This window comes from Bos mutus, chromosome X, assembly GCF_027580195.1.
Source record: "Bos mutus isolate GX-2022 chromosome X, NWIPB_WYAK_1.1, whole genome shotgun sequence".
NCBI lineage: Eukaryota > Metazoa > Chordata > Mammalia > Artiodactyla > Bovidae > Bos > Bos mutus.
In genome coordinates, this window is record NC_091646.1 from 99275300 (window position 1) to 99302689 (window position 27390).

Consider the following 27390-nt stretch of genomic DNA (forward strand, 5'->3'; position numbering starts at 1 on the left):
TAATACTCATGACTCTATGAAGTATCTAAAGTTATTATCCACATCTTATAGATGAAGAAACTTAAGCCATATGAAATAAAGTAACTTGGCAAAGTTGACACAACTAGTATTGGTCAAGCAAGGATTTAAACCCAAGCAACCACGTTGCGTGAAGTGGTTTCTAGGGTATTATGTGGAGTATAGCAAGGATGAATCTGGGTATAGTAGAATACTGAGATCTGGCATGGACAGTTCGTAGAAAAAATGTCTTGGATTAGAATTCTTATTGAATCTGTGCCAGTTTAAAAAGATACTATAAAAAGAAGCATGCGTCTTTCATGCACCTGTTAGCCTTATGCTTAGTGAAATAAGTCACGCAGGAAAAGACAAATATTGTATGTTGTTGCTTATATGTGAAATCTAAAAAATAAAAAAAAATGAATGTAACAAAACAGAAGCACAGTTGGAGATATAGAGAAAAAACTAGTGGTGATTAGTGGGGAGAGGGAAAGGGGGCAGGACAAGATAGCAGTAGGGGATTAAAGGGTGCAAATTACTATATTTAAAATAAATAGGTACAAGGATATATTAAGAGTACAGCAACTATTTTATAGTAATTTTAAATAGAAGATAATTTGTAAAAATCTAGAATCACTATATTATACATCTTAAACTATTATAGTGTTGTGCATCAACCATACTTCAGTAAGAGAAAAAGGGAGGAAAGAAGAGAGGGAGGGAAGGAAAGAGGGAGAAAGGGAGGGAGGAGGGAAGGAAGAGGAGAGAAGAAAGAGAAAAGGGAGGTGGAAAAAGGAAAAGGAATGGAGGGAAAAAAAAGGAGTCAGACATGCATCATTTCAGTTGTTTCATGTAAACTAATGACAGCACAGATGTGAATAAAATGTTTCATGTCTTTGGTATACAAAGGAGTGACAAGAAGTATAGACACATGGAGGAAGCTCACAGATATTGACAGGACAGTTGGGCCCAATGTCAAGTTTAGATAAGATCGAGAAGTAAAGGCAACCCTTATTCAACCTCAGCAGCACTGGGTAGAGCTTGACACAAGCTGAAAAATCCAAAGACTGTGCAGCGAAGTTGTTCAGTCTTCTTTGACTGGTTCAGCTTTTAGGCAGGACACTCGAGACCGTAAAGGAATTATTGGGACAAGCCAATAAGGTAAGGAGTGAGGATTCATTCATTCAAACGTGTTTGTTAAGCTTTTCCCATATAACAGGCATTGCTCTACGTGCTTAAAAAGCAGTCAATGAAACAGATGGACTCCTCCCAACTACAGCTTTTGTTATGGCAGAAAGAGACAGAATATAGCCAAACAAGCAGATAATAAATAAGCAAATGCTGTATGTTAAAGATGATAGAAGCTATATAAAAAAAAACAGAGTTTAATAAGGGAGTATGAAACTATTGAAGGGGAAGAAGGTGGTAGAATGGCAAGAGATGGGATTGTGATTTTAAATAGGGCAGAAAGGGCTTTTGAGCAAAGATATGGAGAAGGAAGAGAGTCAGCCTTGCAGCCAGACTTGCTGTCCAGGCATGGTAGGTAGGTCAGTGCAAAGGCCCATGTGTTGGGTGTGTGCCTAGCCTGATCAGTGAACAGCAGGAAAGCCAGAGTGCCTGAAGCAGAATGATCCAGGGGAGGGTAGCAGGGCATGAGATCAAAGAGGTCGTGGGGAATCCAGCTTGTGGAGGGTCTGATGGACCAATTTGAAGACTGCTGTTCTTGCTGAGTAAGATAGCCACCATTGTAGGTTTTGGAGAAGATGAGTGTGACACAATCTGATTTATGCTTTAAAAAGATCACAATGGCTGCCCTGTTGAGAGTCGAACTGTAAGAGACCAAGGGTAAAAGCAAGGAGGACAGTTGGAAAATGGATGCCAGTGGCTTGGGCTTGGGTGGTAAGGAGAGATTTTTCAGATTTGGGAATGTTTTCAAAGGGAATATAGAAGGTTTATTTCTGTGTTCACCAAAAACTTGAGCATGGTTGTATAAAAGCCCATTCTCAGCAAAGTTCGGACTCAGGAGAATTTAGGAGTCCTGTGAAGTCAGTGAAGGATCCCTTAGGAATGTAAGATTCCTTCTCATCGAAAACTTGGCCTTCTCTACACCAGTCTTGCTGTGAAACAGGGGCATCAGTGCTGGTAACAGAGATCTTATTACTCTGGTCAAAATCCTTCTCCTTTGAAATCTGTTTCATCACACTTAACCACACATTTAATAATGGCAGTCACTTGAATGAAGACAAAGCTAATGCCATGAGCAAACTGACCGGTTTTCTATTTTGGTATTAGGAGAATTAGATAATTGATGGAGGCATGGCATATACAAATCAGAACAAAATATCTGAAGGAAAATAATCAATGTTTTTGTGTATATTGTAATATAGGGCCATGCTAGATAAAGGATTAGATTTTTCACCACTGCTACTACTACTCCAGCAAAAATTATTGTAATTATTTTAAATTAAATAATCATGGAGCATATAAAAAGTCAAAGTGAAATTTGATTACAAATGCTTTTTGAATTCTACTTAAATTTTCTAATGAAATAGTTTGGTGTATGGAAAAATATGACTTCTATTAATGTATTACCATATTGTAAGATCTGATCTTTTGGTCTATAACATTTGGAATAATGTAATCATTTTGTGATTTCTCAGAAAAATCAAGATTTTCTTTTTCAATTTTAATTTAATTTTTATTTTATGTTGGAGTAGAGTTTATTTACAATGTTGTGTTTCAGGTATACAGCAGAGTGATTCAGCTGTATTTAGATTCTTTTCTCATATATGTTATTACAAAATTTTGAATAGACTTCCCTGTGCTTTAAAATAGGTCCTTATTGATTATCTGTTTTATATACAGTAGTATGTATGTTAATCCCAAACTCCTAATTTATTCCTCCCCCCACCTTTCCTCTTTGATAAGCACAGGTTTATTGTAAAAGTCTGTTGAGTCTGTTTCTATTTTGTAAATGAGTTCATTTGTGTCATATTTTTTAAATTCCACATTTAAGTGATATCACATTGATAGCTTACAGTGAATGATGTCGGATTCGTGATCTCCAAAGAAGAAGATTTCGCTTTGGGGCCAGGGACCAGGCTTGATCACTCAAGAGCTTTTGTGTAGCAGAGTTTTATTAAAGTATAAAAAGGAACAGAGAGAGCTTCTGACATAGACATCAGAAGGGGGATGGAGAGTGCCCCCCTCACTAGTCTTAGCAAGGGAAATATATACTTTTTTAATTAGTTATTACAGTAAATCAAAAATAATGTCTCAAGGTTGTAAAGATCTTACTAGACCCACTCCCATAATATGCACTTTAAGATAACAGGATTAGTTAGAAGGTTTTCAGGAAGGAGAAACATGTCCTCAAGCAGGATACGTTATTGTTATATAATCCTTACTAAGGCATGTAGGAAAAAACATTTGTCCTTTCCTCCTCCTTGAGAATTCCCGACCCTTATCTCCTCCTTGAGAGCCCCAGACCCCTTTCTCCTCCTCAGTGACCCTGGACTTTTTCTCAAGCTGCCTAGGAAGTGACTCTCTCAATATGATATTTGTCTTTCCCTGTCCAATTTATTTCTCTTAGTATGATAATCTCTAGGTCCATACATGTTGCTGCAGATGGCATTATTTCATTCTTTTTATGGCTGAGCTCAAAATTCTCCAAGCCAGGCCTCAGCAATATGTGAACCGTGAACTTCCAGATGTTCAAGCTGGGTTTAGAAAAGGCAGAGGATCCAGAGACCAAATTGCCAACATCCGCTGGATCATCGAAAAAGCAAGAGAGTTCCAGAAAAACATCTATTTCTGCTTTATTGACTATGCAAAAGCCTTTGACAGTGTGGCTCACAATAAACTGGAAAATTCTGAAAGAGATGGGAATACCAGACCACATGACCTGCCTCTTGAGAAATTTGTATGCAGATCAGGAAGCAACAGTTAGAACTGGACATGGAACAACAGACTGGTTCCAAATAGGAAAAGGAGTACGTCAAGGCTGTATACTGTCACCCTGCTTATTTAACTTATATGCAGAGTACATCATGAGAAACACTGGGCTGGAAGAAGCACAAGCTGAAATCAAGATTGCTGGGAGAAATATTAATAACCTGAGATATGCAGATGACACCACCCTTATGGCAGAAAGTGAAGAGGAACTAAAAAGCCTCTTGATGAAGGGGAAAGAGGAGAGTGAAAAAGTTGGCTTAAAACTCAACATTCAGAAAATGAAGATCATGGCATCTGGTCCCATCACTTCATGGGAAATAGATGGGGAACAGTGGGTGACTTTATGGTTTTGGGCTCCAAAAACACTGCAGATGGTGACTGCAGCCGTGAAATTAAAGACGCTTACTCGTTGGAAGGAAAGTTATGACCAACCTAGATGGCATATTCAAAAGCAGAGACATTACTTTGCCAACAAAGGTCTGTCTAGTCAAGGCTATGGTTTTTCCAGTGATCACGTATGGATGTGAGAGTTGAACTGTGAAGAAAGCTGAGTGCCAAAGAATTGATGCTTTTGAACTGTGGTGTTGGAGAAGACTCTTGAGAGTCCCTTGGACTGCAAGGAGATCCAACTAGTCCATCCTAAAGGAGATCACACCTAGGTGTTCTTTGAAAGAAATTATGCTAAAGCTGAAACTCCAGTACTTTGGCCACCTCATGTGAAGAGTTGACTCATTGGAAAAGACTCTGATGCTGGGAGGGATTGAGGGCAGGAGGAGAAGGGGATGACAGAGGATGAGATGGCTGGATGGCATCACTGATTCGATGGACGTGAGTCTGAGTGAACTCTGGGAGTTGGTGATGGACAGGGAGGCCTGGCGTGCTGCGATTCATGGGTGGCAAAGAGTCAGACACGACTGAGCAACTGAACTGAACTGAACTGAATATTCCATTATATATATCAGTATATACCACATCTTCTTTATCTTGATGGTCATTTAGATTGCTTCTATGTCTTGCTGTTATAAATAGTGCTGCAGTAAATATCGGGGTGCATGTATCTTTTTGGATTATGGATTTCTCTGGGTATATGCCCAGGAGTAGAATTGTTCGATCTTATGGTAGCTTTATTTTTAGTGTTTTAAGGAACTTCCATACTGTTCTCCATAGTGGTTATACCGATTACATCCCCACCATCAGTGTAGGAGGGCTCCCTTTTCTCCATATCCTCTCCAGCATTTATTGTTCACAGACTTTTTGATGATGGCTGTTCTGACCAGTGTGAGATGATTCCTCATTGTAGTTTTGATTTGCATTTCTCTAGTATTTAGTGATGCTGAACATCTTTTCATGCGGTTTAGAGAAATGTCTGTTTAGATTTTCTGCCTTTTTAAAAAATTTGTTTTTGTTGTTATTGTTGTTATTGATCTACATGAGCTGTTTATATATTTTGGAGGTTAATTCCTTGTTGGTCACTTTGTCTGCACACATTTTCCCCTATTCTGTCAATTGCCTTTTCATTTTGCTTATGTTTTCTTTTGCTGTGCAAAAGATTTTAAGTTTGATTAGGTCCCATTTATTTATTTTTGTTTTCATTTTTATTACTCTAGGAGGTGGATCCAAAAATATATTGTTGTGATTTATGTCAGAGTGTTCCACCTATGTTTTCCTCTAAGAGTTTTATAGTATCCACTCTTAACATTTAGGTCTTTAATACATTTTAAGTTTATTATTGTGTATGGTGTTAAAGAATGTTCAAGTTTTTCAACTAGCACATTTATTCAGTTATATATTTCCTTTTTTCAGCTGCTTTTATGATTTGGGATTGATTTAATTTGCTGTTTATTTTTTGCTTGATTGATTTGTTATTGATATTTGTCAACTACTTTACAAATATTAATCTCTTTGCTATAATTGGATTCATACTTAAGTCATTAATACAGTACCTCAGTTTTCACTTCTCTTATAGTGAAGATATTATAGATATTTACTGCATTAGAGTTCATATTTATGTATACTTTGGTAGTTTCCCTCTGTATCTTTTACATATCTCTCTTTCATAGGAAATTATTCATTCTTTTCTCCCAGCCATTATTTTATCAGGCCCAGCAGTTGTCCTACTTTTACTCCCATGCAGCAATTTACTGCCATCTCTGAGAAGGAAATGGCAACCCACTCCAGTGTTCTTGCCTGGAGAATCCCAGGGACGGGGGAGCCTGGTGGGCTGCCGTCTACGGGGTCGCACAGAGTTGGACACAACTGAAGTGACTTAGCAGCAGCAGCAGCTGCTAAAATGTACCTTAAGGACTCACTCTGCCTCTTCCCATTCTCCTAGAAAGACTATTTTGATAATACCCATCTGATAAATTCTGGAAGTCAGAAGCTTCTACATTAGAACTTACAATTCATGAGGCTGATAGAAGTTTTGAGGTTGCAATTAAGTTGTATGGAGGCTTTTCTTTTATTCATCAACTATTGAAGCTGTTCTTTGACCAACTATTATGTCTTTTTTTTGATCCATGATATATGATTACTGATTTATTACTTATGGAAGGACATTATCTTCCTATGGAAAATGTTTCAACCAAAATCTGTCCTTGTATTTAGGAACAGTTTTTCACATGTGGAACATAAACAATGAAGGGAAAATAATTTAAAGGGCAACTTACTGTAGAGTCAGTAAATAAAACTTTTAAAAATTTTCTTTTAAAGCTCAGAAAAATTTAATTAATAAGCTCTTTAATCCCTTTTGATTGAATACCCTTCCCAATTTGGTATGTCATTAACATAGTGCCTGGTAGCTAGATGGGACATGAAATGGATAAGGATTAGATTTATATAGGATGTTGCCTTCATCTGTCAGATAAAGACAAATTCCAGAGAGTGAAAATGAACTGGAGTTTGAGTCTTTGGTGCTCCAATTTCTCTTTCTCAATTTTAAGATAGATATACTCCCCAATGACTGCTGTCACAATAGCTACTAATGGGTTGCTCTAATCCTTTTTCCTTAGAAATGAAAGTTGTGTGCTCTTCTGTTAGGCAAGTTACAAAGGGTCTCAAGGCATTTTTGTTATCTAAAACCGCCTAAAGCTATTATTTCCGCCTTCTTAAAATGTGAAAACAAGCATGCATGGTTTTATAACTCTAAAAACACATATACTTGCATTTGTGTACATATATATGTTTAACTGCAGTGTTACATTTATTAAGACAGTGATACTGAATCAACAACTGCAAAAGATACAATTTTTACCATTTGGCATGCTGTGCAAAAGAGCCATGTACTCCTTTTGACCTGTTCCCTATGATAACTGATATCCATCATAATCATAACCATAGGAAAAAAAAGTTGTTTTTCTTGTTCACCACTGTATCTGCAACTCCTAGTACAGTCATTGTTTAGTCACTGTCATGTCCGATTCTTTACAACCCCCTGAACTGCAGCCCACCACGCTCCTCTGTCCATGGGATTTCTCAGGCAAGAATACTGGAGTGGATTGCCATTTCCTTCTCCAGGGGATCTTCCCAACCCGGAGATCGAACCTGCATCTTCTGCATTGGCAGGCAGATTCTTTACCACTGAGCCATCAGGGGGGACAGTACCTAACAGTTAATAGGCACTCGATGAATATCTATCTGTTCAATGAACAAAAGAATGGATGATAGTCTGTTAAATCCAGATATAAAGTCTGTGACTGAAGAGGACAGAGCATTAATCAAGCTCCTAGTGACAAGAATATTTTCAAAAAAAGAGACAAAATTAACCTCCTTTACATTATGAGATCAAACTAGTCAATACTAAAGAAAATCAACTCTGAATATTCGTTGGAAGTACTGATACTGAAGCTGAAGAGCCAATATTTTGACCACCTGATGCAAAGAGCCAACTCACTGGAAAAGACCCTGATTCTTGTAAATAATTATACAAATTTTAAATTTTATAAAACTCACATTACTTCATCATATATCTAAAATCTGAAAAATTATTGTAAATTAAATTTCCAAGTAAATACTCCTTAAAAATTACCTTTATGATATGGTGAAACATAAAATTCCATATTTATAAGTAAAAAAAAAACAAGCTTTAAATGTTAATGGTAACATAAAATATACACAAAGGTATTCCCAGATTTGGCAAGTAGCCTAATGGTTTAAAAAAACAAAAACAAAAACAGTTTACACGAAGAGAATGCACATAGCTGAAAATATTTGCTTCGACAGAAACTTTGGTTAAGAATCTTATTTACTTTCAATCATATTTACTGTATTTCCAAAGCTACGTGTTACTTATTCACAGGTAAAACTTTTCATTATCCTATTAATTTTATGTCCAAATGAATATTTATTTTAATATTTAATATTGAAGATGCAGACTCTAAGTTGTTCCAAGTTTCCATGCTACATGGCTTTTACCAAGAACAGGATGCTATTTTTTAGATTGTTTTTTGTTGTTGTTATATGTGGAGTTTTATTTTCAATGAAATATGCTGAATTCATTTTTTCCTAATCCTAGTTCAGTGATTTAGAATCCTTTGTTCTGAGTTCAGAATTATTACTTAAACTATTCAAAAGCATTGAAGCTCTAAGTGAAGGATAGTTTAATGAATAGTGTTTTTCTTTCTTCCTTGCAATTCTGAAATTTTTGCTTTTTTCTCTTTTGCCATTTAAAAAAGCTGATCTGTATCCATTTTCTTGCTTAAAATGGTAATCATGAGCATGTTGGTACTTTGATAACATTAAACTAAACCTTATAAATTGGCATTATGTGGGTAAAAGTATTCAAACCTTGGCAATTGCATATAGTTCAATCTACTACGGTGACTTTTACCCATGTCTGCTTATTTCTGAACTCTAGTGCATATAATTAAACAGTCAAGGAAAAAATCAAGAACTTTGTGTTGTAAATCACACATAATTAATTAATGGATACCAATTATTACCAATTCCCAAACTGAATTTTCCAAACCTGAGGCAAAACATTAAAGGGTGTTCTCACCATTAGGGAAATGTCTAGGGTTTAAAAAACATAATGAAAGGAGGTTAAGACTTAAGGTCCCTCTCATGTAACATGTGTTGTTTTGTTGTTTGTTGGTTTTATTAAATTTGTACATTTACATTCAGAACAATTATATGGAACAATGGTTCTGCTTTTCTCTCCCAGTATAAAATACTATAATAGAAAGCATGTTCTCCCAATATCAAAAACATTAACCATTTATAAAATGTACAAAGTATTGCCAAATCTGTTTCCTATTTTTCCCAAATAGTATACTGGCATTTGTGTTAATTTGTACAAATTTAATTACATTCCATCTTGAATAATTGTGTGAACTTGCTTGATCACACATACTGGATTTTTTGTTCTTTATCAAAATAATAAGATGTTCATGATTGCGTATTTAAATAGGATAAAGGAGTATCAAGTGAAAAGAAGAAAGAAAAGCATCTTGTCCATATTTTCCAATCCCATCCCTCAGCAGTAATCCGTTTCCACGTTTCCCTGGATTATTGTATGCAATAGAGTGTTTCTCTGTAAAAGCTATCTGCCCTTCCTTTGCTTAGTTACACAAGACTTAAAAGCATGTCCTGGTGCTAAAAATTTTGGAAAGATAGAATGCCATATGTTTAATTTTTAATGATGAGAAAAGCATTTGCTTCTATGCAACTCTCTTTTACCATGAGCAAGAGCCAATTTTTCTTTCAAGATATTTTTCTCTAAAAAGATTTTGACAATGTGTGCAACTTAATGCAAAATGTACCTATCACAAAAGGACTTACAAAATCACTTTCTGTTTAGTTGGTACTAATGGATTAGAATTGTCGTCTTTGAGGAACAATTGGAGCAGTGGAGTACAGGTTTTGCATTTGGTGCTGTTGTTCTTGTTGGTGCTCTGTGGCATCTGGGAAATTAGGCATAATTCTAAAAGGACTCTGTCTATTGTTAGATATCTCAGGTACTGTGAGGAAACCATGGAGAAACTTGGCTGGGAATACATAGAGACTGTTACTCTACTGTTTACTCTTAACAGCTAAATAACCAATAAAAGTAAAACAGAATAAACAGGGAGAAATCCAAAGTACTCACAACATCTGTTCAGGCCTGAATGTGTGTCCACATGGTTCAAGAACAATGTAACAAACCTTAAAGGATCAATGGCTCCATTCAAATTGATTTTCATAAACAGGTTAAGATACAGAGCTTCAACTAAGCTTTTCACTTCAAACGAACACATATATAGTGAGGCCTGAATACTGTCTTTAACTCTAAAAGAGAAATGGAAAATATGGTCCCTGTGCTCTGGTAATTTGTAACTTTAATTGAATACACAGGTCAGACTTATACAAACAAGTTAGAAAGTAATAAAAGTAGGAAAGACATAATACAGCCAAAATACCTAGTATAAGGCATGAGTGTTACTCAATTTGTGAAAAGTAGAAAGCAATGTGGACTTCCCAGATGGCTTAGTGGTAAAGAACTCTTGCCTGCCAATGCAGGAGACATGGGTTGGATCCCTAGGTCAGGAATATCCCCTAGAGAACAAAATGGCAACCCACTCCAATATTCTTGCCTAGGAAATCCCCTGGACAGAGGAACCTGGCAGCCTACAGTCCGTGGGGTCACAAAAGAGTCAGACACAACTTAGCAGCTAAACAACAACAAAAAATCAATGTAGACAACAGAAACTGAAAATAATTTTATTGAGGAGAAAGCCTTTAAAATAGTCATGCTTTGAATATAAGTGACATTTGGACAATACTAGCACCCCACTCCAGTACTCTTGCCTGGAGAATCCCATGGACGGAGGAGCCTGGTGGGCTGCAGTCCATGGGGTCGCTAGGAGTCAGACACAACTGAGCGACTTCACTTTCACTTTTCACTTTCATGCATTGGAGAAGGAAATGGCAACCCACTCCAGTGTTCTTGCCTGGAGAATCCCAGGGACGGGAGAGCCTGGTGGGCTCTATGGGGTTGCACAGAGTCGGACACAACTAAAGCGACTTAGCAGTGGCAGCAGCAGTAGCTACCACTTATTTATTATGTGCCAGGATACATTCTAAATTTTTTTGCTATGATAACTTGTCACCACATCAACCCTATTAGGAAAGCACTATTATTATACCTGTATTCTGAACTATCCAAGCTGGACATAATGGTTTCGTTCAGAGTGCTGAGAGCTTCTAATTCTGAATACATTCTCAAGGTATAGAGTTCATAGGATTTGGTAGCCAATTGCATGTGGGTTGATAGAGAGAATATTCAAGGATAAAACTAAGAATTTTGGCATAAACAGCTGAGACAGTGGAGTTGCCATTAACTATAACATGTGGAAAATTGCAAGACAAACAAGGAAGGATACAAGGTTGAGTATAAGTTTGGTTTTGATGTGTTAAGTTTAAGATGTTTATTAGACTTCCATGTGGACATCAAGAAATATATTGAATATCTCTTGAATATATAGAATAAGTTAAGTTCAAGAGGTCTTTGCAGTTAGAGATAAAAATTTAGGAATCACTCTTCCACACTTGCTCACAAAATATGGGTTTTTCTGATGTCCCCTTTCCAACTGTCTTTTCTATAACCCCACCTCTGTAGATAGTCTCAGCCACTCCCATGGTCTAAATATCATCTGGACACAAATGGATCTTATTGGTGGAGATGGAAAACAGGATAGGCAAGATGTCAAGATGGTGTCATAGAACCGCTGCTCATAGTGCCCAGTAGTGGGGCATTGGCACATGTAGGGATTCAACCATCGAATGACTGACTCTGCTAAAAGCTACAGCAAAGTGCTTATGGGCTAACAGAAAAAGGAGGACTTTGACTTTCTGGTTCACTGTTGTATTCCCAGTATATAGACTGTATCAGGCACATGGCAGATTTTCAACAGATATTTGTTGAACTAATGAATGAAGACAGACCTGCAGCTCTCAGAGAAATGGAGAGAAACCTGAGGCCTAGCAGAACTTGGTAAGACTACAGAGGCCAGGGCTGTGTGGTGAAGGCCATATTTGACAGTGCTGAATGCTGCAGAGGCAGGAAAAAGATGCGATCAAGAAGCTATTAGTGAACGAAATAGAAAATTTCCTCAGGAAGTAAATAGAGTTAAAAAAAAATGTGAATCACAGGTGTTTTATAGCCATCTGCTCACATTAAGTCATTCTGAGACATAAAAGATGAAGAATCACTAGAAAGCAATTTTATAATTTATAAATTAAGTTCAATATACTTCAAGCCAGAATATAATTGAAATATGTAAGTCACTTTTCAGGGAAAATACACTCAACAATCAATTTCATATTATCTTTTATTTTACTTATTGTGTTATATATCTGAGACTGTATGGTTTCAATTTTGGGGTAGCTTTTCTTTTTTTCTTATGGAAACAGTCTTACTAAAGGAACACTGACAAAACTTGAAGTAAATATTTTATAAATAATTTATAAATATTTTATTACAAACCTTAAAATAGAAGGCAGAATTTCAGATTGTTTGTATACACATCCTACGATCGAACAATTATTTAAAACCTTTCCTCAGAGTTTTAAACTCACAAAGCTGTGTTTGAGCTGACTTCTTGGTGTAAAACAGGACTAAGCATACCTACATGTGTGAGACATTCTCAGTTTTTGATTGTGTGCCAAAGCTTGTGCAAGTGCTGAACTGAATTCTCTGTTGTTTATGTGTGAAATGGCCATTTATTTTTATGACTACATGGAAGTCATGACAGCAATATGAATTTCAAGTGGCACTTTTAGAAATAGAAATCATACAGGCACTTTTCAGAGTAAATATGAAACAAATAACTTGCTGTAAGAGGACACATTAAAAATTCACTAAGTTCTTGTTTAAGTTTATTGTCATCAGAAATGATTACTAATATGTTCAGTTTATCAGCTCTCAGTGTCTCCTACTCTAGCCCTGTCCAGTTTCTTCAGTATCTTGTTTGACATTGATATAAATAGATTTAACATTTACGTGGGAAAAGGCATGCTTTGTAATGAAACATTCTGACAGCAAGGAAGTAGTTGTCACTTTATACTAAATGGAAGAAAAACCAAAAATCAGAAATGTGCCCATTATGATAGAGAACAGAGCCTCATTAAATTAGGAGTTACTTGAGGCCTTTATCTCAGCCTGATTAGTTGGCAAATACGTGCCTTGTTTGGTTTCCTAGATCAGTTGTCTGTAGTCTCTAGTTTCTCTTTTTTAGCTCATTAAAGACACTTATAGATTCCAAATGGATTCTTTTCTTAAATTGAGACCCACATTTCTAAATATTATTTTATCTCAAACTGAGGCCTATATTATGCTGGCTGTGTTACCAATGAGCTCTTATTTAAACAACATGCTGTTCACCTAGAAATGTGAATTACAGCAGTGTAGTTTACTATCTTGTTTTTCCTTATTTTACATATTCAGGCTTTTACTTTCAATTGTGAAAGTTACTTGCCAATCCAAATTTTCTCTATCAAAAGTGTATAAATAAGGATCTCATTTAACTTACTTGATTCTAGGAACCACAGTGGCAAGGATGCTATTTTGAAATATTGAGGACTTAAATTATATAGACTCAAGCCTTCCAGACATTGAAATTTCCATTTCCAGGAAGTGTGTCTAACAAATAAACGTCTCATCGAATTGAAATTGGGAGCAGGGAGGTCATTTCATAGGGGCATGTCAACATCAAGAAAAAAGTTAACTAGTAAGTGGGTACTTCCTCATTTTGCCATCATATTTCAGGTAAGATAAGCAACTATTCTGGGAGAGAGAGAAATGGAAATAATATACTCTATAGTGATCCTAGGGATTTTTCCATCTCCATAGCAACTACAGAGACTATGATTTCCTTTTTAGAGGGTCAGAAACTATAAAGATCACTTATTTCTAGACAAACCAAAATAGTAAAAAGCTATAAAAGATCTCATCTCTGACTTTAAACTGTGGAAACTGCTACAGAATTTTCTTTGGTGCATATACCATTTTTTTTTTTTTTCTGTGTGCAGTGCCTCTTGGACAAGAGTATGTGTAGGGACTTTAAAAAGGATTTCCTGGACTCCAGCCAATTTTGACAGCATTCTGCAAGAATGCACCAAGGAGCTATTATCTAGATATCCAGGGAGTATGACATCTTCTGCCCCAGTTTTTGCTTTTTGCTTCTCTCATTTAAGATAGAAAGTTTTCCTGCTTTGGCAATGTGCTGCCCTGCATTGCTAAAATTGTTCACAACTCGATTCTGAGCAATTCTACCACTTCCCAGAGAATTGGAAACTCTCCAGAGATTTGGATTAAAAATCAGGAAGCTTTGCAAGGTCAAATCATCTGAGAGAGAATATATATTCTCTCTCACACACCCCACATTGAAACCATAAAAGAAATTCTTTTAGACCAGTAGGGAAGATACTCCCACCCTTCTCTTCGATTTTACCCCCATAGGAAATGACAGCTATTCATTGTAAGTGTCTGGGATCCCAACATGCAGACAAATGGAGCTGGTTGCCCCAGTGTGAATGTCAGTACTCAGCCTATCAGTGAGCTGAATGCTTGGTGTCAAGTGGAGAACATATCAGAGTTCTGGATTTTTGCCCTTGGGCTGGCAGCCACGCGAACCTGGAGTCTGTGACTCACATCAGCAAGAGTCTAGCCAGTGCAAGCATTGGGGAAGGTCATTTGGTCAGTAGAGTTAACAGAAGCAGCAGAGAAAGTCATGTTGGTGCATGTTCCTGGCACGTGACCTAATCTAGCTAGTGTGTGCATGCATGCTCAGTCATGTATACTGTTTGAGACCTCATGGACCATAGCCTGCCAGGCTCCTCTGTCTATGGGATTCTCCAGGAAGGAATACTGGAGTGGGTTGCCATGTCCTCTTCCAGGGAATCTTCCTGACCCAGAGATTGAACCCATATCTCTTGCATCTCCTGTATTGGCAGGTGGATTCTTTCCTATTGTACCATCTGCTGCTGCTGCTAAGTCGCTTCAGTCGTGTCCGACTCTGTGAGACCCCAGAGACAGCAGCCCACGAGGCTCCCCTGTCCCTGGGATTCTCCAGGCAAGAACACTGGAGTGGGTTGCCATTTCCTTCTCCCATGCCTGAAAGGGAAAAGTGGAAGTGAAGTCGCTCAGTTGTGTCCGACTCAGTGACCCCATGGACTGCAGCCTACTAGGCTCCTCTGTCCATGGGATTTTCCAGGCAAGAGTACTGGAGTGGGGTGCCATTGCCTTCTCCGTTGTACCATCTGGGAAGCCCCAATCCAGCGAGTTCAGTTCAGTTCATTTCAGTCGCTCAGTCATGTCCGACTCTTTGCGACCCCATGAATCACAGCACGCCAGGCCTCCCTGTCCATCATCAACTCCCAGAGTTCACTCAGACTCACGTCCATCGAGTCAGTGATGCCATCCAGCCATCTCATCCTCTGTCGTCCCCTTCTCCTCCTGCCCCCAATCCCTCCCAGCATCAGAGTCTTTTCCAATGAGTCAACTCTTTGCATGAGGTACCCAAAGTACTGGAGTTTCAGCTTTAGCATCATTCCTTCCAAAGAAATCCCAAGGCTGATCTCCTTCAGAATGGACTGGTTGGATCTCCTTGCAGTCCAAGGGACTCTCAAGAGTCTTCTCCAACACTACAGCTCAAAAGCATCAATTCTTTGGGCTCAGCCTTCTTCACAGTCCAACTCTCACTTCTATACATGACCACAGGAAAAACCATAGCCTTGACTAGATGGACCTTTGTTGGCAAAGTAATGTCTCTGCTTTTCAATATGCTATCTAGGTTGGTCATAACTTTCCTTCCAAGGAGTAAGTGTCTTTTGATTTCATGGCTGCAATCACCATCTGCAGTGATTTTTGAGCCCCAAAAAATAAAGTCTGACACTGTTTCCAGTTTTTCCCCATCTATTTCCCATGAAGTGATGGGACCGGATGCCATGATCTTCGTTTTCTGAATGTTGAGCTTTAAGCCAACTTTTTCACTCTCCTCTTTCACTTTCATCAAGAGGCTTTTTAGTTCCTAGCTGGGTAGCCCTAAATATTCCACCCAAGACTCTAGGCTCAGAGTGAAATTTTACCAGGTGAATAAAAGAAAGAAAGAATGTAAGAGGCTTTCTTGAGTGCAGTGACCTCTAAGGCATTGATAACATATCCAAGATCCATCCTGTCTTTTAAACATTTTTGTTATAGTATCTGTTTTCATTTTATTAAACTTTTCCTCCATAAAGAAGTGTCTTATGTGAAATAAAACAAACTGTAGCATCATACTAGGTTATTTTCAATTTGTAGTGAAAGAGGGTGACATTGGAACACAGTCTTCTCTGTCCAGAGTTACATTTCCACACTTTCAAGATGCTGAGATTGCTCTTGATAAGATCACCAATCACCTCACACATACCCACAGTTGACCTTTTACTCCTGTTTCTAGATGCATTTGACTTGTTGGCAGCTCCCTCCATCTCTCCTGATGTTCATTCTTCCTTTGATTTGAAAATATATACATTACTCTTCTGGTTCTTCTCCAAGGTCTGATGAGATCTGCTCTTTGGACATATTCATCTCCACCCTTTACGTCTGCTTTCCACAAAGGTTCATCCTTAGGCAAAATTTCACACTTTTACTCGAATAAACATTTCTGAGCAGTTTTGCCATCTCTCCTACAATTAAACAATACCTACTCTATTCCACTGACTAGCCATTCTGTATGTAACACAGGCAGAACAGTTATATCCTGCATTTTCTCCAGAAGAGTAATGTCACAGACTATTTTCTGTGTTGGCATGCCTTCCTTTCCCTCATATGGTAATCCTTGGTCTCTGAGATAAATATCCTGACCACAGAATTAAATTAACTTGCTTAACAACAACAACAAAAAACTTGAAACCTTCTAATCACAAGGTATTCGTGGACTTGAAGACAACACCGGGGAATTGTATAAATAGTCTCGCCCTCTTCCCCACCCCCACTGTCTCTGAAATTCATTCACACCACCCATAACCATCATGTCTAGAGGACTAGAAGAACTGACAACACAACTGTTTTCCTTAGGGTGTCAAGGTAAGCACTGACTTTCCCCTTACAAATGACATTATCTATATCCTCACCAGCTTCTGTAGATTCATCTTCCCCCAAGGCAAGTCCTCATGCACCGCAGTCGTGAAGGCAGACTCTGAAGCAAACTCCACCAGTCTGACTGGGAAGGTGCAGGCTCAGCAACAGGCATTCCCTGTCTAGCCTCGTCTCCATTTCAGACATGGCTGAGATCCTCCCCGATTTTGCCTGAGAGTTGGCCAACATATTTATTTTACTGATACTTGGTCAGTTTTTATGTTTATACAGTTGACTCTTGAACAGCCTGGGTTTTGTTGTTGTTGTTGTTAAGCAGGTCAATTTAACTCTGTGTTCAGGATATTTATCTGAGAGACCAAGGATTACCATATGAGGGAAAGGAAGGCATGCCAACATAGAAAACAGCCTTTTTATGTTTTCCATAGAAAATTCTATAGAGCTGAGCTTCCCTGGTGGCTCAGACAGTAGACAAATCTGCCTGCAATGCAGGAGACCCAGGTTTCATCCCTGGGTCAGGAAGATCCCCTGGAGAAGGGAATGACTGCCCACTCCAGTATTCTTGCCTGAAAAATTCCAGGGACAGAGGAGTCTGGCGGGCTACAGTTCTTGCAGTCGCAAAGAGTCAGACACAACTGAGCAGCCAACACTTTCGCTTTGACTACTGCTGCTGCTGCTGCTAAGTCGCTTCAGTCATGTCTGACTCTGTGCAACCCCAGAGACGGCAGCCCACCAGGCTCCACCATCCCTGGGATTCTCCAGGCAAGAACACTGGAGTGGGTTGCCATTTCCTTCTCCAATGCATGAAAATAAAAAGTGAAAGTGAAGTCACTCAGTCGTGTCCGACTCTTAGCGACCCCATGGACTGCAGCCCACCAGGCTCTTCCATCCATGGATTTTCTAGGCAAGAGTACTACAGAACTATACAATCTGTCACTGGACAAATCCACAGATGCCGAGCAACCATGGATATTGAGGGCCAACTATAAATTATACATGGATTAACCCTCATGTTATTCAAGGGTCTACTTTATTTATTTATCCTGACAGAAAGCATATGATCTCTAGATCAGAGAACACACAAGTGATTACTCAAGAGCATCTTAGCACTCATCCTCATGCCCCAAATCCCCATGAGACGTGAGGTGAGGGCCAGATGTTTACCTGTGCATCTATGGGTTACAGTACAAGAGACAAAACTCAGTATCAGAAACATCAGAGCTTATATAAGGGAGTCGGCATATCTGATAAAGACAGAAAGAGAGGCATGGAGGGACTTGGGTGTCAGAAGGGAGAGAGGGGATGAAGATAGAGAAACAGAGAGAGACCTTTGCTCTCCTCTCCAGAGAGGGGGGCAGGTCTCTGTCTGTTATCCTCAGAAGGTAAGTTGGAATGTTGGCAAAGGAATCCAAGGAAGCTTCTGGGTTTCCCTGGAATAATACACTAATCTCAGCTCCAAGGTATATTTGCTGTTCAGTGGTCCTTTAACCCAGATACCAGTGTTCTTTGCTCAGAAAGCCTAGAACATGTGGAGATGGGAGAAGATATATGACCCAACTGTATTTGTCATCTCATTTCCCCTTCTCAAAATCTGATGCCAGCTGCCTATTGAATACCTATAGTCTGATGACCCAAAGGCTTTTCATTGTCATCATACACACACACAAACACACACATGCACACACAAGCATGTACACACAGAACCTGTTCATCCATCTGCAGTCCTTTTACTCAGATACCAGTATTCATTCAGATGCTCAGGACAGAAACCTGGGAGCTAGAGTCGTTCTTCCTCTTTACTCAATACACAGTCACTGACTTCTGCCAAGTTTCCTTCCTAAACCACTTTCTCAATTCAACTCAAATATGAAGGCCAACTAGATTTTTATTACATTAATAATATTTGAAGTTTTGAGATGTAGAATACAGTGCTGTGTGTGCTTTCCTTGAAAAGAATTCATGTATATCGGAAACATGCTGAAGACTTTTTGGATAGGGGTATAAACTATTATATCAATTTGTTCAAAATAATACAGTTGAGGACGTGAATGAGTGGACATATACAGTGAAACAGTGTTGTCTATGGTTTTATAAGTGTTGGCAGTGGATGATAGATTCATGGGGGCTATTTGTACTATTTTCTTTTTTTTTTCTTTTCTGCTTTTGTATGTATTTGAAATTCATGTATGTGTCTGTGTATGTATGAGACGGTTCCCCACTGTCTACTGAATTACATGCAGTATTTTTAAAACACATTGTTAATCATCTCCAGCTGCTATTTCCGGACCCATCTTCCCTGATCCTATACGTTTCTGAAAAGTCAGATATGACTGCTCATGTTTCCTGTCTTTGCATGTGTATTAGCTGCTAAGTATGACATCCTTCCCACTTTAGCTACTCAGCTATGAATATCTACCCCATATCCTACTTCCTTTATGAGCCCTTTCCGTGGCTTGTGACCACATATATGATTCATTCCTTTTCTGAACTTTGAAAAAAAATTTGGTACCATTTAGATCACTCATCAAATAATTTCTGAACATTTAGCTGGGATTTCTACACTATAACTGTTTCCTTCAGTTTTCCAAACCACACCCTCCCTTACCACCTCAATAAGACCAATTCAAAACTTACTCAAAACAAGTATTGATCCTTATACATAGAAGAACTCAGTAAATGTTTACTCAATTGACTTGTCTTTGACAATTCAGGTAAGCAAAATAACCAAATTCATACTTGCAAGTCTAGACAAATATGGAAGATTTTGGCATTTTTTGAACACTGTTATATATTTTTTTTAATTATTATATAATGACACTGTGTTCTTTCCCCCTTAAATACAATCTATGTTTAAAAAATTATGGAGTTGATTTTTGTGATACTTTAACTTATTCAACACAAGTGCACTGGGTACATACAGTGTACCAGGCATGTGTCTGAGCTCTGGAAACCCTGCACTCATAGGGTCTAGTCTAGTGATACAGAGAAACTAGTAGATAGGCAATCTCATATTAGTCATAAAGGCCATGAAGGAAAATGAACAAACAAGGAAAAGAGAGCACTCAGGGCTGCTACTTAAAATGGAAAGGTAGAGAAGGCTCTTCTGATATGAGAAAGAAGTAAGGAAAGCAGTCATTTAAGGTTCTTGGAGGGAAGAATTATTTTTGGCAGAAAGAACAGCAAATGCAGAAACCTCAAAGCGAGAGTACATTCAGCATGTTCGAGGAACGCAAAGAGGCAAATGAGGCTGAAATGGTGTGCACTTGGAGGAGGGCTTCCCTGGTGGCTCAGCTGGTAAAGAATCCGCCTGCAATGCGTGAGACCTGGGTTTGATCCCTGGGTTGGGAAGATCCCCTGGAGAAGGGAAAGACTACCCACTCCAGTATTCTGGCCTGGAGAATTCCATGGACTGTATAGTTCGTGCTGTCACAAAGAGTCTGAGCAACTTTCACTTTTTGGAGGAGACTAAGGAAAAAGTAAGATTGGAATGGCAGGCAGCATACAACCAAGTTGTGCAGAACTTTGTAGGCCCTGATGAAGATTCTGGGTTTGGGTCCTCCCTGGTCCAGTGCCTAGGACTCGGTACTTGCACTGCTGGGGCCCAAGTTTAATCCCTTTTCAGGGAACCAACATCCCACAAGTTGTGCCTCGTGGGCAAACACTAAATTTGATAAGGAGCATTTGAGAAGTGAAGTAATATGATTTGATTTGTGTTTCATACAAATTTCTTTGGCTGTTGTGTGGAGGATTGATGGGAGAGGGTCAAGGTAACAAGCAGGAGGGTCATTTAGGTAGGAATTGAAATAATCCAGGTGAAAGACAAGGGTAGCTTATATCAGTTAAAACAAGGGAGATGACGAGAAGAGGTCAAATTCTGGACATGTTCTTGGAAGTAGAGTCTATATGATCATCCAGTAATATGAATATAGAGGTTAAAAAAGAAGGATCAAGGAGGATTCCAAGGTTGTCAACCTGAATAACTGTTAATTGATATGTCATTTACTGAAATGAGGAAAATAATGGGAAGAAAAGGATAAGGGGATGCTGTTCAGAATGTGGTTGGGGCTATGTAAAGTTTGAGATGCTCCTGAGACATCCAAGTATCAAGAAAGTTGTTGGAAGTATGAGTATGGATTTCAGAGTTGAGGTCATGGCTGGAGATATAAGTTGGAAAGTCATTGTCATATTTACTGTTCAGTCACTCAGTCGTGCCCAACTCTTTGCAACCCCGTGGACTGCAGCATGCCAGGTTTCCCTGTCCATCACCATCTCCCAGAGCTTGTTCAAACTCCTGTCCATTGCGTCGGGGATGCCATCCGACCATTTCATCCTCTATTGTCCCCTTCTCCTCCTGCATTCAACCTTTCCCAGGATCAGGGTCATTTCTAATGAGTCAGTTCTTCACATCAGGTGGCCCAAGGATTGGAGGTTCAGCTTCAGCATCAGTCCTTCCAATGAAGATTCAGGGTTGATTTCATTTAGGACTGACTGGTTTGATGTCCTTGTAGTCCACGGGACTCTCAAGAGTCTTCTCCAACACCACAGTTCAAAAATATCAATTCTTCAGTGCTCAGCCTTATTTATGCTCCAACTCTCACATCCATACATAACTACTGGAAAAACCATAGCTTTGACTATACAGACCTTTTTTGGCAAAGTAATGTGTCTGCTTTTTAGTATGCTGTCTAGGTTTGCCATAGCTTTCCTTCAAAGCAGCAGGGGTCTTTTTAAAATTTAATTAATTTTTTTTTTTATTGAAGGATAATTGCTTTACAGAATTTAGTTGTTTTCTATCAAACCTCAACAAGAATCAGGTATACATATATCACCTCCCTTTTGAACCTCCCTCCCATCTTCTTCCCCATCCCACCCTTTAATTTCATGGATGCAGTCACCGTCTGTAGTGATTTTGAAGTCCAAGAAAATAAAGTTTGTCACTGTTTCCATTGTTTCCCCATCTATTTGCCATGAAGTGATGGGACCAAAGGAAAATTATGACCAACCTAGACAGCATATTAAAAAGCAGAGACATTACTTTGCCAACAAAGGTCCATCTAGTCAAGGCTATGGTTTTTCCAGTAGTCATGTATGGATGTGAGAGTTGGACCATAAAGAAAGCTGAGCGGTGAAGAATTGATGCTTTTGAACTGTGGTGTTGGAGAAGACTCTTGAGAGTCCCTTGAACTGCAAGGAGATCCAACCAGTCCATCCTAAAGGAGATCAGTCCTGGGTGTTCATTGGAGGGACTGATGCTGAAGCTGAAACTCCAATACTTTGGCCACCTGATGTGAAGAGCTGACTCATTGGAAAAGACCTTGATGCTGGGAAAGATTGAGGGCAGGAGGAGAAGGGGAAGACAGAGGATGAGATGGTTGGATGGCATCACTGACTCGATGGACATGGGTTTGGGTGGACTCTGGGATTTGTTGATGGACAGGGAGGCCTGGCATGCTGCGGTTCATGGGGTCTGACAGACAGTCAGACATGACTGAGCAACTGAACTAACCTGAACTGAACTGATGAGACCGGATGCCATAGTGTTACTTTTTCAAATGCTGACTTTTAAGCCAGCATCAAGAGGCTCTTTAGTTCCTCTTCGCTTTCTGCCATAAGGGTGGTTTTATCTGCATATCTAAGGTTATTGATATTTCTCCTGGCCATCTTGATTCCAGCTGGTGCTTCATCCAGCCCAGCATCTTGCATGATGTATTCTGCATATAACTTAAATAACAGGGTGACACTATACAGCCTTGAAATACCCCTTTCCTAATTTGGAACTAATCTGTTGTTCCATGTCTGGTTCTAACTATTGCCTTTTTGACCTGCATACAGGTTTTTAGGAGTCAGATAAAGTGGTCTGATATTCCAGTCTCTTTAAGAATTTTCCACAGTTTGTCGGGATCCACGCAGTCAAAGGCTTTAGTGTAGTCAATGAAGCAGAAGTAGATGTTTTTCTGGAATCCTCTTGATTTTTCTATGATCCAATGGATGTTGGCAGTTTGATCTCTGGTTCCTCTGATTGTTCTAAATCCATCTTGAACATCTGAGAGTTCTTGGTTCACGTACTATTTGAGGCCTAGCTTGGAGAATTTTGAGCATTGCAATATAGAGATTATTTAAAGTCATGTGACCAAATAGGAGGTAATATATATAGATCAGGAAAGATCTATGCTAGAGCACTCCAATATTAAGAGATTAGTAAGAGGAGAAAGATTCTGTAAAGGAAACTGAGAAGCTGTAGACAAGAAGGTGGAAGAAAAAACAGAAGAATTCAGGTTACAGAAGCCAAAGATAGAGTTTTAAGAAAGAGGGAGTTATTGCCAGTATCAAGATGAAGACTGAATTACCCATTCAAATTGGGCACATTGAAATCAGTGGGCTTCAAGGCTAATGACTTTTAAAAGTCAGAAAATGAAAAATGCAAGACTGTTAGTTACTCTGGGTGTTGATACATTTCCTTTCTTCTCTTTCCATAGACAACTGAATCATTTCTGACTTGCTTTACAATTTCAATATTGCAGAATATAAAAGACAACCTGCAACAAATCTCAGGTCGGATTGATGTTATTCACAATAAGAAGGCGGCAGCATTGCAAAGCACCACACCCCCAGAAAAGGCAAGGTTACAGGAAGCTCTCTCCAGGCTCGACTTCCAATGGGAAACAGTGAACAAAATGTACAAGGACCGACAAGGGTAGGTACCAGTTTCCTTTTACTAAAAGGAAATGATTATACCTATCTCCCAGGAATTCTAGAGTTCATGTCCATGCTCTTCATGAAAAAAGAGATAGGGAAGAAGAGAGGGAGATGTATCACTATCACTGGAAAAAGGTAAGTGGAATCAGAACAAATGGTGATATAGTTGAAACTAATGAGCTGAATTCAACAAATTTTTCAGAACCAAAGTTAGCATCATGTTGGAACACTATAATATCCTCAAAAATTTCAGGTCATGCCAAAACCAATTTAGTCATTGAGTTGAGATGGTTTAAATAATTGTGCAGTATAATTTATATACTTTTGGTCAACTCTGTATCCTATAGATTTATAATAGTTTGATATACTTACATTAATATATTGGAAATATAAGCTAGCAACACAAAGTTGACTTTCATGTGTTGTTTCTGTTTTGAAGGTGATCTTTTACATTTTATGTCTCCATACTATTTTGTCTCAAGGAATTTGATTTAAAATTATTAGTTTTTCATGCTTTCTTAATTACAATATCTAATTGTTGACCAAATTTTTAAAATTCACATATATTTCTTAGCCTCAGACCACAAGAAGGTGCTGTTTCCTCTTCCAATTTTAGGTGAAACATAATAAAATTGTAATGGCTTAAAGCAGTTTCTTTCAAAGAGTTGTTTCAAGACAGTATTGTTCATTATTATTGGGGGAAATAAAATCATTTTTAATAATTACAAGGAACCTCTTTAATATCTCTCATATCTGTCCATTTCTTGATGTCTTTACTTCATTTTTTGTTCTTAATTTACTACATTAGACTCCTAAATCAATACTTCTAGCATAAATCTCAGTGTTTCCAATGATCATGCCTTCTTTGCTCCCACTCATCTTTCATCCAGAATTGTTTTTCTGAAGTGTGAGAACTTAAGTGCTCTCACATCATTCCTGTTAGAATAAAGTCTAGACTCATTAATTTGGAACAAAAGGCTTTCACATGATCCCTGCTCATGTCAACCTCACTGTGTATCAATTCCTGCCTGCCTACAACTCCTATGAATTCTGCTCTAGCAATATTAACTTGATTTAAAGATTTTCAAATGTCTTCTGCCCCCTCTGCCCTACCTGCCTTCAAGCCTCATGTCAAATGTTATTTCCTTCTTAAAATCCTGAAAATATTAGTTGATCTTAGAAACTTAGATACCATTTTAACATCAATGTAACATAATATCAGCATACAATTTATATATTTGCAAATGTTGCCAGACTCAGCGGCTATATATAGAGTTGGTGCCTGCTAAATCACTTCAGTTGTGTCCAGCTCTTTACAACCCCATGGACTAAAGCCTGCCAGATGCGTCTGTCCATGGGATTTCCCAGGCAGGAATACTGGAGTGGGTTGCCATGCCCTCCTCCAGGGGATCTTCCCAAGCCAGGAATCGAACCCATGTCTCTTACATCTCCTGCATTGACAGGCAGGTTCTTTACCACCAGTACCACCTGGGATGCCCCTGCTCCAAAGTCACCTTTCCTAAAATTTACTATAGAGCAATATCTTTTTTTACTTTTATGTCTCCTGCACAAGCTCCTGAAAGACAGAGATATGCTTTATTTTATGTGATATGTTCAGGACTAAGATAGTACTGAGCATGAAGTGGATGTTCAGTGTATCTGAACTGAATCCCCCACCAGGAAGCCTGAGAATATTTTCCCCTGGACTGTCTAATAGTTTTATCTCAACTTACTGGAAAACAGCTGGTTCCAGGGTATCCATAGCCATTCTTGATAAAGGGAAAGAAACTCAGCAGTCCTGCGTATATACAGCAAAAGACAAATTTCTCATTCCATCATGGTATACCTCTCAGTATCCCATACTAAGTCAAAATGAACTTCTGCAAGTTATTCAATGAGGTCAGTTTCGTCACTCTCTTTTGGGGTGCTCATTCCACATTGGGAATGTGTGTGTCTCTATTGTCTTCTCTCAGGGTTTTCTTCCAGCTATCCAGGCCACCAACACTATCCTCTAAGAACTTTCAGGGTTCTTGGGTAGGCAGTGGCTACGTGCTTCTATAGACACTGACCAGTCTTACAGGAAGACTGAGGTGAGACTTTCTGCTTTCTGAGACTATCCCCCCACCCCACTGTCAGTCATCTTTTGTCACTGAGCTAGGTATTTCCTTCTGACAGTCATGCAGCTCTTTACCTTTCAGTTCACCTTCAACCATAAACTTGAAAAGAAGCAGATCCTCAAACACCATTCTATAGAGAGAGTAAGCTGAATTCTCACCACAGATCTGGGTGGGCTCTTTCCTATGTCTGGCAAGTGATGGAGTGTCACTAACCCCAGTAGACCCACTCCTTACTTATCCAGATGCTGGAAAAGTATCCTCATTTTACTCTAATTAGACTTCCCTAGGAATTGGTCAGGAGCTGCTAAATTTCATGTGACTGTAGTCTAGTCTTGGGTAAAACTGTTTTAAGTTATTGTGTGTGAGTACAGACCCTAGAGTTCAACTTGCTTTAATATCCTGGCTTTGTTGCTGACTGGCTTTATGTCCTTGAGCAAGTTCCCTAACCTTTATGCTCCACAATTCCCCTATCTATAAAATGGGACAAAAATATTTACTAAATCATAGAGTTGTTATGAGGATTAAATGATACAGTGTATGTCGAGTATTTAGTGTATTGCTTCTACATAATGACTCAGTCAAGCTCGGCAATTTTGATGTTATAAATAATGGTCTCCTGGCTCTGATAGTCTTCATGCCTGTTAATTCTTTCTTATATGCTTTCACATTTTCCTGAGGACCATAGAGAGCTGATTTAAATTCAGTCCCTGATTTGAAGAACCTCCCAGTGCTAGAGAGAAAATGGACAAACAGCCAATAAATTACAGGTTGATAGATACAAGCAATGCTGGAGGGCGAGAACAAGATCCCTGGGGAGTAGAAAAGGAACATCTTACTCCCAGTCAGGAATAAAGCAAGGTCAATGGACCATTCAACATTCTGAGTTACAACTAACAGAAAGAGACTCCGATTACCTTAGGTAGAATTATATAATTAGAAGAATATCAGGTAACTCATGGAATCGATGGAAAGGCCTAGGATCCGGGTGTAAATATGGGCAGAAATTGTCAAGGAAGACTGATATATGCACCCAGAAACACACCAAGCATCAAGCTACAAGACAAATCTGAATTATAAACTTGTCAGAGCCATGGGCCACTAGTACACCAGAGGTACCATTGCCCCTCTATAGCAGTTGCAACTATCACTTCCCAAAAGTATCAAAATTATTTATTTTTGTGTCACTAATTTTAGAATTACATTTTCTTACAGAATTGCCAGATAAAGAAGTTGTTTATTTTTTTTCCTCTGAAGGTCCAATTAGTGAATATTTTAGTGTGTGCAGATCATGTAATCTCTGTTGTAACTACTCAACTCTTCTGTTGAAGGGTGAAAGAAACCCTAGACAATGCATATACAAATGGGCATGGTTTATTCTAATAAAACTTTATTTATAAAGACAGGCAGTAGGTCAAATTTTGCTGGAGGGCCATAAATTGCCAACTTTTGTAATAAGTTGCATCAGTCATAAAACTAGGTTCTAATTAGGATTAAGAAATATAAATAGCTGCAGTTTGGGCTCCATTTTTTGGAGTGGTAGTGGTAGTCAGGAATTTATCTCCCACCAAGCCCATATAA

General features: G+C 38.7%; 1 protein-coding gene across 6 annotated transcripts in view; it reads left to right on the forward strand.

Moving 5' to 3' along the window:
- Nucleotides 1-27390, forward strand: part of DMD (dystrophin) — a 2671852-nt gene that overhangs the window by 1376894 nt on the left and 1267568 nt on the right. For all 6 annotated transcript variants that reach the window (XM_070365439.1, XM_070365442.1, XM_070365443.1 and 3 more), the window contains one exon: nt 23521-23693. In XM_070365439.1, coding sequence (XP_070221540.1) covers nt 23521-23693 — 173 coding nt within the window. The remainder of the gene's footprint in view (nt 1-23520; nt 23694-27390) is intronic.